Source organism: Suricata suricatta, chromosome 8, assembly GCF_006229205.1.
Source record: "Suricata suricatta isolate VVHF042 chromosome 8, meerkat_22Aug2017_6uvM2_HiC, whole genome shotgun sequence".
NCBI classification, from domain to species: domain Eukaryota; kingdom Metazoa; phylum Chordata; class Mammalia; order Carnivora; family Herpestidae; genus Suricata; species Suricata suricatta.
In genome coordinates, this window is record NC_043707.1 from 41,139,224 (window position 1) to 41,152,487 (window position 13,264).

Genomic DNA, 13,264 nt, shown 5'->3' on the forward strand with positions numbered 1-13,264 from the left:
CTCAAAAATAAACATTTAAAATTTTTTGAAAAAAGATATGGACTACTGGAAGAAGACCAGGTTTGGAAGGGTGGTGAAGGGGAAGATTAGGAGCCCAATTCAGTTTGGGGCTTGAGTCTGAAGTGTCTAGATGGTACCCCAGAAGAGGTATCAAGCTGCATATATGTTCTATGTGTGCATGTATTTTATTATTAACTTTTTCTTCTGAAGTACTTTCAAAGCTAAAGAAATGACAAAAATAGTACAAATAATTTCTATATATCCCTGTGAGATAGTAGAAAATATATATCGGTCTCTGGCCCAGGTTCCTGGCATAGAACTCCTAAAAACTTTCTAAGATCCTAAGCTAGAAGAACACTAGAAGCATCTCTTGTTCTAATATTGGTCTTTGACTCCAGTTCCTGACACAGTGGTCCTACAACCCTTGCGGTTTCATGGGTCGTAGGAATGTCTTTTGTTCTAATAAGGCAACTCTGGGTGGGCTCCTGCATGAGGGCTGATCACCAGAAGGACTAAGCCATGATTAGAAGCTTGGCATTTTCAGGGCACCTGGGTGGCTCAATCAGTTCAGTGTCTGACTCTTGATTTTGGCTCAGGCCATCATCTCACAGTTGGTGACTTGGAGCCGCCCCGAGTGGGGCTCGGTGCTTCCAGTGCAGAGCCTGCTTGGGATTATCTCTGCCCTCCTCTCTCTGTCCCTCCTCCGCTCATGCCCCTGTGGGCACGCACACACGTGTTCTCTCTCTCTCTCTCTCAAAAATAAACATTAAAAAAAATTTTTTAAAGAAGCTTGGGATTTTCAGTTCTTCCCCTATTCTCTTGAGACAGGAAAGGGGCTGAAAATGAAGTTAATGATTGATCATGCCTACATGAGGAAGTTTCCGTAAAATCCCAAAAGTATGGAGTTTGGAGAGCTTCTGAGTGGATGAACGCTGGGAGGATGGCGTGCGGTGAGCCCCTTCCCATGTACCCCGCTCTGTCTCTTCTATTCGTATCCTGTATCATTTCCGTTTATAATAAACTGGTAAATGTAAGTAAAATATTACCTTGAGTTCTCTGAGCTGCTCTAACAAATTTATAGAACCCAAAGGTGGGGGTCAGTGGATCCTCAGTTTATAATCAGTTGTTCAGAAGCATAGGTGACAGACAACTTGGGCTTGTGACTGGAATCTTAAATGTGTGTGTGTGTGTGTGTGTGTGTGTGTGTGTGTTGGGGTGGGTGAGGCACAGCATTGTGGGACTGAGCCTTTTAACTGTGGGATATGATGCTATCTCTGGGTAGATAGTGTCAGAATTGAATTGGGGCACCTGGATGGCTCAGTTGGTTGAGTGTCTGACTTCAGCCTTAGGTCATGATCTCCTTGTTCCTGAGTTCAAGCCCCCCGTTGGGCTCTGTGCTGATAGCTTGGAGCCTGCTTCAGATTCTGTCTCCCTTCCTTTCTGCCGCTCCCCTGCTCATGCTCCGTCTCTCTCTGTCTCTCAGCAATAAATTAATGTTAAAGACATTTTTTAAGTGATATCTTTAAGTTTCTCCATTGTAAAATTATTCTTTTTCCATTTGCAATGGGTGATACTTTTGAGTCTATGTATTATCTTGTTTCTCATTAAGCTTCTGTCTACTAATTTTAGCATCTGAGAAGTGTATCTGAAGCAGGAGTTATTGAAGATGGAATGAGATCATCAGGGATGGGTGGGTGGGGAAGTGGGTAGGGGTGGTAGAATCATCTCAGAAGAGAGTATAATAATCCAGTTTTCTATTAAATCACTTTGGCTAGCGTGCAAAGATTGTATTAGAGAGACAGGAAGAGTAGAAAAGCTGTTCGTAGTGGTCTGGTGAAAGAAGTCTGAGCGAAGGCAGTAGATGGGCTAGAGAGAAGTAAGTTGATCAGAAATCTGCTAAAAAGATGGAATCTAGAAGACTTGCTTTTTGTCGGCACTTTGCAATTTGCTAATCCAGTAACTGATGGGGAATGGTGGGCAGCTGTGGTGGGAGAAGGCCTTGCTAGAGAGGTGATTTAATCACAGCTCTGAAGGACTAGAGCGAACTAACCACGAAGAAAGAGAGATCTGGGCAGAGGGAATGTATTCATTATGTTCCGAATGTGTTATGTTAAGCTCAGTGTTGGCATACTTGCTGTTCTTAAATGTATCAGATGGATGTGTGAACTAATGTACAAATAGAGAGGGCTTATATCATTATTATTTCTGTTGCAAAAATAAATGAAAGCTTTGTAAATTGCAAACTACATAGGGCAAGCTTAGTGTCTTTGTTTCTTTTTTAAAATTTATTAAAAAATATTTTTAATGTTTATTCATTTTCGAGGGAGATACAACACGAGCGGGGGAGGGGCAGAGAGAGAGGGAGACACAGAATCTGAAGCAGGCTCCAGGCTCTGAGCTGTTAGCCTAGTGTCTTTGTTTCTAATAAAAACATTGTACAATTATATCTCCTATTTAGTGAAGGTTTGTCTTGGCCAGATTGAGACTTTTAGAGGCTTTGAACATCAAAAGATTATGGTGGCCACCTCAGGTATAATTAAATAAAACAAAACAAAACAAAGTACCAATAAACACTAATCTGTGACACGAGGATGGGGTGTCTAACAAAATACTCATTTCCCCCCCCATGATGATCTCTTCAATATGTGATCATGAGAAACTTAATTTGTGCTTGTTGATGTATAATTTACTCATTAGGAATTTACAAATCTTAAGTGTACAGTTTATTTCTACGTATGAATACACCCATATCAAGATACAGAAAATTTCCAGCCCCAGGGATGTCAATACCACCTCGCCACGGGTATTCATTATTCTGACTTCTATCACCAGAGATTAGTTTTGCCCATTTAAAAACTTCATATAAACAGAATCACATAGCATGAATTCATTTGTGTTTGTCTTCTTTTGCTCAACATTGCCTCTGAGATTCATTTGTGTGTGTGGCAGTCATGTGTTCATTTTCATTGTTGCATAATATGGCAGTATAAGAATAAACCACATTCTCATACATGCTTTTTGTTGCATGCAAACATTCCTTTCTGTTTGCTATATATCCAGGAGTGGAATTGCTAGATCATATGATAAACCTAATGTTTATTTTTATGTATGTATGTATTTATTAATTTAAGCTTTTTTATTTTGGGGAGAATCAGAGAGCGCAAGCAGGAAGAGGGGTTAGAGAGGGAGAGAGAATCCCAAGCAGGCTCCGTGCTCAGCAGAGCCTGACGTGCTCAGTTCCATAACCAAGATCATCACCTTAACCAAAATCAGGAGGCAGACATCAGCAGACTGATCCAAAGCAGGCTCCTCTTTGTTGGCACAAAGCCCGATGTGGGGCTTAAACCCATGAACTGCAAGATCCTGACCTGAGCTGAGGTCTGATACTTAACCAACTGAGCCACCCAGGTGCCCCATCTACTATGATTACTTCTGCTCTACCAGTGAGGAAGCAGAGATGCTTAGAGGTTAGGTAACTTGCCCAGGGTCACACATCTGGTAAACAATGCAGTCAGGCAGTAGAATTTGGGCTCTTAAACATTAAGCTATTTGGCCTCCTAATACAGCTTTGGGACCTCTCAGGTTCCAGGCTCTTTACTAAGTTCTTTATATTTATGGTCATTTATTTATTTACTTTTTGTTTAACTGATGAGCTTCTAGTCTATCTTCCATCACTCTGGATGTCACAGTCTACTGTGTTTTTTTTTTTTTAATCTTTATTTTATTTTTGGGGGCTGGAGGGGAGAGGACCAGAGGGGAGAGGGAGACACAGAATCCGAAGCAGGCTCCAGTCTCCGGGCTGTCAGCACAGAGCCTGACACGGGGCTCAAACGCATGAACCTGGAGTTCATGACCTGAGCTGAAGTCGGACGCTCAACTGACTGAGCCCCCCAGGTGCCCCTTGTAGTCTACCGTTTATAGGTGACTTTTGGAGAATGGTTTTTGAGTAAAGAGAAATATTTTTGAAAAGAAGACGCTAATTCCCTAAGAGTGTTATTTCATTTATTCATGCTGAAAACATTTAATTACCTTTTTAAGAGCCAGGTGGAAGGAATTAAGGGCTCAGATTCAAAGATGAAGACAGAGTCTCTTCCTTGAGGTGGTTACAGAAAGGAAGTGAGACCAAAGTCAAAGCCGAGTGGTAAGCGCTATCACCAGGATTTGAACAGAGAGGTGAGTACCCTGAGGCTGAGTATGTATGGGAGTATGGAAGGCCTCATGAAGGAGGAGGTGGTAGCTGAACTGAAACTCAAAGGATGAGGAGGATTTTGCTGGGTCAAGGGGAGGCTGAAGCCTTCCAATCAAAGGGGACTGTACGTGCAATGGCGGGGAGCTGTGGAAAGGCCTTAACTGAACGGAGTGCAGGTCAGTACGGAGGAGGCTGGAGGTGGTGGTTGGGGTGAGACAGGTGGAGGGCGAGGGGAAGAGAGAGGACTATGGTTGGAATGGTAGAATGGGGCTAGAAGGCAAAGGTTTGATTAACTAGATTCCCTGGGAAGGAACTCAGTTGCCTTTGGTTAAAAATCCCAGTTGCTGGGGCACCTGGGTGGCTCAGTCGGTTGAGTGTCCGACTTTGGATCAGGTCATGATCTCATGGTTTGTGGGTTCGAGCCCCACGTCGGGGTCTGTGCTGGAAGCTAGCTCAGAGCCTGGAGCCTGCTTCAGATCCTGTGACTCTCTGACCCTCCCCTGCTCACGCTGTCTCTCTCTCTCTCTCTCTCTCTCTCTCTCAAAAATAAATAAAAACATTAAAAAAAATCCCAGTTGCCTCTTTGTTAAAGGAAGTAAGATCCAGCTTGTTTGTCTGTGACGGTGCACTACTTTTATGGATGGCCTGCTCTACTTCATGTTTTAATAGCTCTGGTAAGAAGGCTGGAAAAAGAGCTCTGGGGAGCAATAGATAGTAATTGAGCCTGGTATAATTTGTGAGCTATTGGCCTATCTAGATTAATCTAATAAGGTTTTATAGCTGGATGGAATCTAAAATATTAAATCTAATTTTCTCTCATTCCCTTTCTCTCTTTACCAGAGGAAGAAGTGTGAGTTAAGGAAGCAGTGTAAAGAGCACAGTTTTTGAGCCAGGCAGATCTGAGTTCTAGTCACGTCTTTGCAAATGTCACCTTCAGCAAGTACCTTAACTTCTCTGAGCCTTACTTTCCTTTTCTGCGAAACAATGACATCAACTTCATAAGTAGCCTCAGCATAGGGCTTATCACAGAAGATTCCATATACTCTCTTTGCCCTTTACCTTTCCTAATAGCACAGGGTCACTGTGATAGAAATAAATAAAAGACAAGAAGTCAAAGAGAGGGGGAAGTCAGGTGACCCTGAAAGCAGGGCCTTTCAAGGTCCCAGAGTTGTGGGACGGTCCTTCAACCCCCCCCTCACCGTACCCCTCCCCACTATCTGGACTGTCTGGGTTCAGACCCTATAGGTCTGAAAAATCGACACTATCAGAACTTCCAGAGTTGACTGGCTTATTGGGGAGAGACTCACACTAACAAAATACACATGAAATTTATAAATAGCCTCAGGTGCAAATTTATGAACTTCTAGTGATGTATCTTCTAATAACTGGCTCATGCCTTCTCAGTCTCATATTTTTATCTTGAAGTAGAATAATTGGAAAGTTGTTGAGCCCAGTATCTGAGCTAAGAGAGTTGTGTAGTCTTCAGAAATATTTCACCTAGGTTGTAAGAAAAGGTTGATGATTTCACAACCACGGACCCTTGGTTGTATATGTGTGCATATACATATATGTGTGTGTGTGCGTGTGTGTGTGTATGTATATGTGTGTGTGTATGTATATGTGTGTGTGTGTGTATTAACAGTGCTGGAGAAACAACACATTCCTATTGTAATTGCCTTGGGTAGACTCTGTATGGACCACATCTTTCTATTAACACATGCATCTTCTGAAATGATATAATTGATTGGGTTAGAATTACCTTCAGGTACATTCCGCTCTTGAAAAAGGATTCCCATTGCCTTTGATTGAACTTTGGTGTTTCACATATTTATACCAGCATTCTTACCAAGGGTAATCTCTACAGATAGCTGATAGTAACTTCCAGACTTGAGATTTCATTTAGAAGCACCTCATGACAGAGTTCTTTGTACTAGTCACAGGTATCTGTATATCCGTTGCCTGGTAGGGAGCATGTACTTGATAAATGTCAGTTCAATAAAGGTTAGGATAAAAGAACATCAGAAATGGGCTCAAGATATAGGATTTAAGTCCTCTTGTTCTCATGGAATACACAGAAGGTGCAAATGGTGTGAGGGATGTAGAACCACCCAGGATGGGAAGCTGAGGAGGAAGAAACAACCGTCAGGAAGATTTCTCTAGAAGGCAGTTGGAAGATTAGGAAAACAAGTCTTACACGGCTGCTGCTGAAATCTAAGAGAGTGATGAGGAAGCAGACAGGAGCATGGATTAAAAGCTGAAGAGATGCTAAGGAAGTAGCGGGATATGCTGTTGAGATGCAGGTTGAGTGTAGATTCTAAGTGTAATTTGGAGAAAGAGCAAACTGAGGAAGTTGGGGGTTGTTTGTATAAGTTGGCATCTGGATAGTCGAATTGTTGGGACAAATGAGTTGAAGTACCCAGTGAGCAGTTTGGTGTAAGGGTCTGACCTTCTAGAGCAAATCTGGATGATAGTTGAAAGCATGGACTCCTCCTCGGTAAGAGTGAAGAACGGAGGGGGGTGTTGGGGCAGAGGGGCAGCCCCCAGACAGACACGGGAATTCAGAGCCGGGTAGAGGAAAAGGAGTGGGATGGGCAAAGTCAGAGGACATTTTGAAAGCCAAAGGAGCAAGTTTCAAGGCGGTATCGGATGCCTCCTGGAGGTCCAGAGGAGGAAGACAGATCTATTCCAGTCCTTAGTTACAGTGGATTCCGAGGATCGGAGACGGCTGGGGGCGGGGCGAAGCCACACCGAAGGCCACGACTAAATTGCAGCCAAAGCCGGCGGCTTAGTAATATTCTTCTGGGAATTTGGCTGTGAAGAGACAGAAAAGGCGGGACTTGGAGGGTAATTTAAGGCTCAAGGGGATAACTGGCTTCATAATCCCTACCTCTGCATCTGCTGGACGCCTCTCTGCTGCAGGCTTTGGGTCCTTCTTAGGATTTCTCTTCTAGTTCTCAACTGGGAAAAAAAATCCTCCGCCCCCCATCCCCGCTTTGCCTTCTCTAAACTGAAGACAAAAAAATGTCACTCGGTAAATTGCACAAAATAGCGTTTTGTCCTAAAGCCTTCTTTAAAAATCCTGGCATGCAAATAAGGGACTTTAATGTGGCTCCCCGCGATTGGTAGGTACGTAGAAATCCGTCATTTCCTTGTAGTGCAGGATGCAAACGAAGAGTCTGCTTTCTGCTTTCCTATTGGCTGTTTGATCGGGCTACTTCCCTTCACCCCTCCCGGTAGCTCTTATAAATTACACCAAATTGGTTATCCTTTCCAGTTCCTTCTCCTTGAACAACAAGCGGTGACTGCATTTTTTGGCCGTGATGTCAGGACGCGGAAAACAGGGAGGCAAAGCTCGCGCCAAGGCCAAGTCGCGCTCGTCCCGCGCCGGCCTGCAGTTCCCGGTGGGCCGGGTGCACCGCCTGCTGCGCAAGGGCAACTACGCCGAGCGGGTGGGGGCCGGCGCGCCTGTGTACCTGGCGGCGGTGCTGGAGTACCTGACGGCCGAGATCCTGGAGCTGGCGGGGAACGCGGCCCGCGACAACAAGAAGACGCGCATCATCCCCCGCCACCTGCAGCTGGCCGTGAGAAATGACGAGGAGCTCAACAAGTTACTCGGGGGTGTCACCATTGCCCAGGGCGGCGTCTTGCCCAATATCCAAGCGGTCTTGTTGCCCAAGAAAACGGAGAGTCACAAGCCTGGCAAGAGCAAGTAATTAGGAAGCTTGAGACCATCCCCGCCAACCCCAAAGGCTCTTTTAAGAGCCACCAAAGTGTCAAACGAGGGGCTGATCACGAAATAGCGCATTAGCTCTTTTTTTGAAAATCTGGGTGGCTCTAAAAAGAGCCTTTGGTCTTTGGCTTGTTCTGGTTTATTTGCTTTTGGCTTTGTGGCTTTCGGTTTTCTTTGGTAAGAGAACTGCCTGGATGTTGGGCAGCACGCCGCCCTGGGCGATGGTGACTTTGCCCAGCAGCTTGTTCAGTTCCTCGTCGTTGCGGATGGCCAGCTGCAGGTGGCGGGGGATGATGCGCGTCTTCTTGTTGTCGCGGGCCGCGTTCCCCGCCAGCTCCAGGATCTCGGCCGTCAGGTACTCCAGCACCGCCGCCATGTACACAGGCGCGCCGGCCCCCACCCGCTCGGCGTAGTTGCCCTTGCGCAGCAGGCGGTGCACCCGGCCCACCGGGAACTGCAGGCCGGCGCGGGACGAGCGCGACTTGGCCTTGGCGCGGGCCTTGCCTCCCTGCTTTCCGCGACCAGACATAACTAAAAGCAAGACAAAAAAAAACCAATGCTCAGACCCTCACAACAAAACCGGATTGAAAGGTCAGCAATTGAAGAGCCTTTATAAGCTTTGCTAGGGGTGGGGTCAGGAACGAGCTTTTCATTGGTCCCAAATTGGCTCCAGAACTGGCCAATAAGACCAAGAGTAGGTGCTGTTACGTAGTTATTATTGAGAACGCAAGGTCCCTGCGAGGCCCAATGGAAACGAAGGACTTTTGGAGCCCTAATTTGCATACGGTGGTTATAAAAGGGTCAGGCCCGCCCATTCTCGCACTTCTTTTCTTTGCTAACGCGTGTGGTCTACAATGCCTGAGCCGGCAAAATCCGCTCCTGCGCCCAAGAAGGGCTCGAAAAAGGCGGTCACCAAAGCCCAGAAGAAGGACGGCAAAAAGCGCAAGCGCAGCCGCAAGGAGAGTTACTCCATCTACGTGTACAAGGTGCTTAAGCAGGTGCACCCCGACACCGGCATCTCGTCCAAGGCCATGGGGATCATGAACTCGTTCGTCAACGACATCTTCGAGCGCATCGCCGGCGAGGCCTCCCGCCTGGCGCATTACAACAAGCGCTCCACCATCACGTCCCGGGAGATCCAGACGGCCGTGCGCCTGCTGCTGCCCGGCGAGCTGGCCAAGCACGCCGTGTCCGAGGGCACCAAGGCAGTCACCAAGTACACCAGCTCCAAGTGAGTCCCTGCCGGGACACGGCACTCCCATGAGTCGCCGGCCGCTTGACTCCAAAGGCTCTTTTCAGGGCCACCCATCTAATCACCAGAAAAGAGCTTTGTTCACTTATTTTCCCTTCACTTCTTTCTCACAAAGTAAGTTACTCTACTTGCGAAAGGTCATTGAAGATGGCACACGTAGGATCTTACGCCTTTCTTAAAACTTGAGGCTCCTGGCGCGTGATTGGCTTTGCTTTTTAATCTAGGACGCGTCTTAAACTCTCAGCTGTGTTTCTTAGTATTCCTACAAATCCTTTCCAATTGATACTGGAGTATCTGCTCCTCACCTTCCGTCCCAGACTATTTTGTCCCGGTCTTTCCTAGGATGTAGGTTTCATCGGTGTAATGAAATTGAGTGGTTTCAGTCATCCTCGTCTAAGAAAGTCACAGGACACCTAAGCCCGGGTGCCTCGAATATTGCGTCAGAGCCCTGAAGAATTCTCCCGAGCGTTTGGCAGCTGCCTGGGTGCCCGTCACCAGTTCTGCCCTGTGATGTGGCCTCCTGTGGATACCAGAGGTCTGGGCGCTAAGGGTGGAGCCTGTGCCGCCGGGTCTTTCTCTGATTGGACAACATGAATATTCAAAATCACGCGCTGGCTCCGGAATTCGTAGATTCTGGTTTCAGCTGCTCACTTTGGGGCTTTGAAAATCCCTATTCTTTCGCGGTTTGTGGATCGTGTTTGCATTTAGTTCTCTCTTTTTGGAACGCTCCGGCCTTAGGTCACTGCATGGCGCTGCTCATTAGGTCTGGGCTAAAAAGTCACCTCTTGGAGACCTTCCCAAGTCCCACTCAGGAATTTGCGCCTCTTGCCTGTCATCCGGTCTCATGGTTTTCCTCCTAGCCACTGTGAGAAATTGGTGCGTTTCTTGGGTATGGTTTTTGTCCTCAAGCCCTTAACAAGAGATTTTGCTGGTGTGTTTATCTGTATTGTCAGTGTCAATCGGTGCCTGGCACGGAGTGGGCGCTTACTGAGTTATGAATATCTGTAGAATTAATTTCCTCACCCCATCCTTTTCTTAATCGCTTCCGTAGATGTATGTGTGCCGTTCATTTCCATTAGATACATGCGAAGACATGAATATGGAATGGTTTTGGAACTCTTTGCCCCAGTCTGTCCGTGGTCACTTCAAGGCAAGATCTCTGAGGAGGCCCGGGTTAAGATTCTTTTTTTTTGTGCCAAATAGGTGGCAATGGTTGGTTCACCCTTACGCTCCTTAGTATGGCGAAACCTTTTTTGGATTTTCATTAAATTGATACCACTGGTCACTGGGAAGATTCTTTTTCAGTTTCCTTTTCTGACACCCATCATCTCCACCCTGATCCTCTGTTCCCCATGGAGATGAGCATTTAATCTACACTCATCTTCTCATTTATCAGGAATCCCTGAAAAGACAGACCCTGTAAGACAGGCAAGGTTAATAACCCTTTTAAAAGGAGGTTGAGAAAAGCAATGGGGTTGTTTCCCTGGTCTTGCAGCTAACGTTTTCCACGTTTGTACCCTCAAATGCGCAGACAATTGCATTTTAGTTTTATTTTGTGTGATTACGGAATGTTCAGTCTTTCTGTCCAAGCCTTGATTTTGCTGATGAAGACACCGAAGTTCTGATAAGTTATTCAACTCTGCTTTTGGCCAAGGGGTTCTGGAGTTGATCCTAAGGGTTTCATGAATCCACATGGACTCGGGACATTATCATAAACTGAATAAATCTTATGTTTCCCACATGTGTGTTTTCAAGTGTTTGTAGATGCTATTGGATTAATAAAATTACCCATTAATGTAAAAGCTTGGCTGGATTCTTTTTATCTGCAACGTATTTTCTCCTTAAAAATTTTTTTTTAATGTTTTTCATTTATTTTTGAGAGATTGCATGAGCAGGGGAGGGTCAGAGAGAGAGGAAGATACAGAATCTGAAGCAGGCTCCAGGCTCTGAGCTAGCTGTCAGCACAGAGCCCAACATGGGGCTCGACCCACGAATGGTGAGATCATGACCTGAGCCGAAGCCGGAAACTTAACCAACTGAGCCACCCAGGCACCCCTATTTTCTCATTAAATGAAGTTAATGGATACAACCACTGCTAGGTCTGTGGAAAAGGTAAATATTTATAAGCCATTGGCCAAACTTCTACCCAAGAGGTGCACTGGGGCTGAAGTAGCTCCTTATGAGGACACTGTTAACGTTTAGTCATTTAAAAAGACATAATGACAGGGGCATCTGGGTGGCTTGGTCGGTTAAGCGTCCAACTTTGGCTCAGGTCATGATCTCATGACTCATGGGTTTGAGCCCCGCTTGAGTTCTGTGCTGACAGCTCAGAGCCTGGAGCCTGCTTTGGATTCTGTCTTTGTAATTCTCTGCCCCTGCCACTACCTCTCTCTCTCAGATATAAATAAAATATTTTTTAAAAGACATGACCACAAATAAGAAACTTTATAAACAAGGTAGAAGAAATACAGCCCTTAAGAAAGTTTAGCTAACACCTATAGAACCCTTACTATGTGCCACACAATCTTCTAGGCCCTTTATACATATTGACTCATTTAATACAAGAACCTCTTGGGGCGCCTGGGTGGCTCAGTCAGTTAAGCCTCCGGCTTCGGCTCAGGTCAGATCTCATGTTCATGGGTTCGAGCCCCGCGTCAGGCTCTGTGCTAACAGCTAGCTCAGAGCCTGGAGCCTGCTTCCAGTTCTGTGTCTCCTTCTCTCTCTGCCCCTCCCCCTCTCATGCTCTGTCTCTCTCTGTATTAAAAATAAATAAAACATTTAAAAAAAAAAACCTCTTGAAACAGGTTCTTATGATTATCTCCCATTTTATAGATGAGGGAACTGAGGCACAGAGGGAGCTCTCAGAAACTCTCCAGAGAATAAATAAACTACTAGTTGGGTTTAAGACATTTGAGACAGTAAAATCAATCTCTGAAAACCTGGACCTCTCCTTGGATTTTGGGGGGTGGAAATTATCTATGCTTTAATATTAGAAGAAATTTCACCTGCTTTATTCTTTTCAGGATACACTCTGTATATGAATTGGTGGTGGTGGCTGAAATCCTTGGGGATGGGATTGAGGGGCTCACAGAGGCCATACCTCAACTTGCTTATCAGTTGGAATCCCTTCACTTATATGAGACAATCTTAGTTACTGGTTTCAGGCTCCTTTTGGGCCTGGTGTTTGCCAGGAAGGAAGCTGCAGGGGGAGGGGGAGGGGAAGAGGTGGTAGAATTTGGTAGAACTTGATAGAGTTTGAAATTGTTATCATTATAACAATTGCCTCTACTTTTTAGCACTTAACTACTTCATGGTCCTCTGCATTGCCTCATTCGATCTTCACTGGCACTATTGAGGTAGGTTTCATTATTAACATCCTAATTATCTAGAGGAAGGAAACAGCCTCCGAGAAGTTACATAACTTGTCCGGGATTGTTTAGGAAGTAAGTGGTGGAGGTGTAATCCAACACACATTTTTAAAAAGCTTGATATTCAAAACTTTCCAAAATTTGCCTCTTCCTCCTTTTTCCTTTCATAGCTCTGTCTCCTACTGCTCTCCTATAGGGGCCAGTGGGTTTACTGCTCTCCTTCAAATTGGTCTGTTCACCTTCTGATAAACCCATGTGCTCCTTCCCAGGTCTGGATTGGGTTGCCTCTTCCTTCTGGCTTGGCCAGAGTTTTCTTTCAAGCCAAAGCCATACTTTCCAACTGCAATGACACCTCTTCCTTCATTTCTCTATCATACCCACCAGTACTTAAAAAAAACAAACAAAAAAAGTCACAATTTTATTGTGCTATAACTGGTATACAATAAACTGCATGTTTAAAGTATAATTTGCTAAGTTTTGACATATATACATATATACCAGTGAAAACATCTCTATACTCAAAATAAACGAACATACCCACCACTCCACCCTGGAGTTTCCTAGTGCCTTTTCATAATTCTTCCCTTTGCTTCCATCCCCAGTGTCATCCTTTGCCCCCATCCCTGCCCTCAGGCAACTACTGGTTTGCTTTATGACATTACAGATAGTTTGCATTTCTAGAATTTTATGTAAATGGAATCATGGTTACACAATGTGTATCATTT

General features: G+C 45.3%; 3 protein-coding genes across 3 annotated transcripts; 2 read left to right on the plus strand and 1 right to left on the minus strand.

Moving 5' to 3' along the window:
* Positions 1 to 7,509: 7,509 nt before the first annotated feature.
* LOC115298142 (histone H2A type 2-B) lies at positions 7,510 to 8,387 on the plus strand. The gene has a single exon (XM_029946545.1). It carries the CDS (start codon positions 7,510 to 7,512, stop codon positions 7,900 to 7,902), a length of 393 nt encoding a protein of 130 aa, XP_029802405.1. The 3' UTR covers positions 7,903 to 8,387.
* LOC115298143 (histone H2A type 2-C) lies at positions 8,015 to 8,486 on the minus strand. Its single transcript, XM_029946546.1, has one exon. It carries the CDS (start codon positions 8,446 to 8,448, stop codon positions 8,059 to 8,061), a length of 390 nt encoding a protein of 129 aa, XP_029802406.1. The 5' UTR covers positions 8,449 to 8,486; the 3' UTR covers positions 8,015 to 8,058.
* Positions 8,487 to 8,508: 22 nt separating this feature from the next.
* On the plus strand, positions 8,509 to 9,240 carry LOC115298144 (histone H2B type 2-E). Its single transcript, XM_029946547.1, has one exon. The coding sequence runs from the start codon at positions 8,774 to 8,776 to the stop codon at positions 9,152 to 9,154; it is 381 nt and encodes a 126-aa protein (XP_029802407.1). The 5' UTR covers positions 8,509 to 8,773; the 3' UTR covers positions 9,155 to 9,240.
* The last annotated feature ends 4,024 nt before the right edge of the window (positions 9,241 to 13,264 follow it).

Coding starts and splice junctions, on each gene's coding strand:
- LOC115298142 (XM_029946545.1), top strand. CDS start 7,510: ATGTCAGGACGCGGAAAACAGGGAGGCAAAGCTCGCGCCAAGGCCAAG.
- LOC115298143 (XM_029946546.1), bottom strand. CDS start 8,448: ATGTCTGGTCGCGGAAAGCAGGGAGGCAAGGCCCGCGCCAAGGCCAAG.
- LOC115298144 (XM_029946547.1), top strand. CDS start 8,774: ATGCCTGAGCCGGCAAAATCCGCTCCTGCGCCCAAGAAGGGCTCGAAA.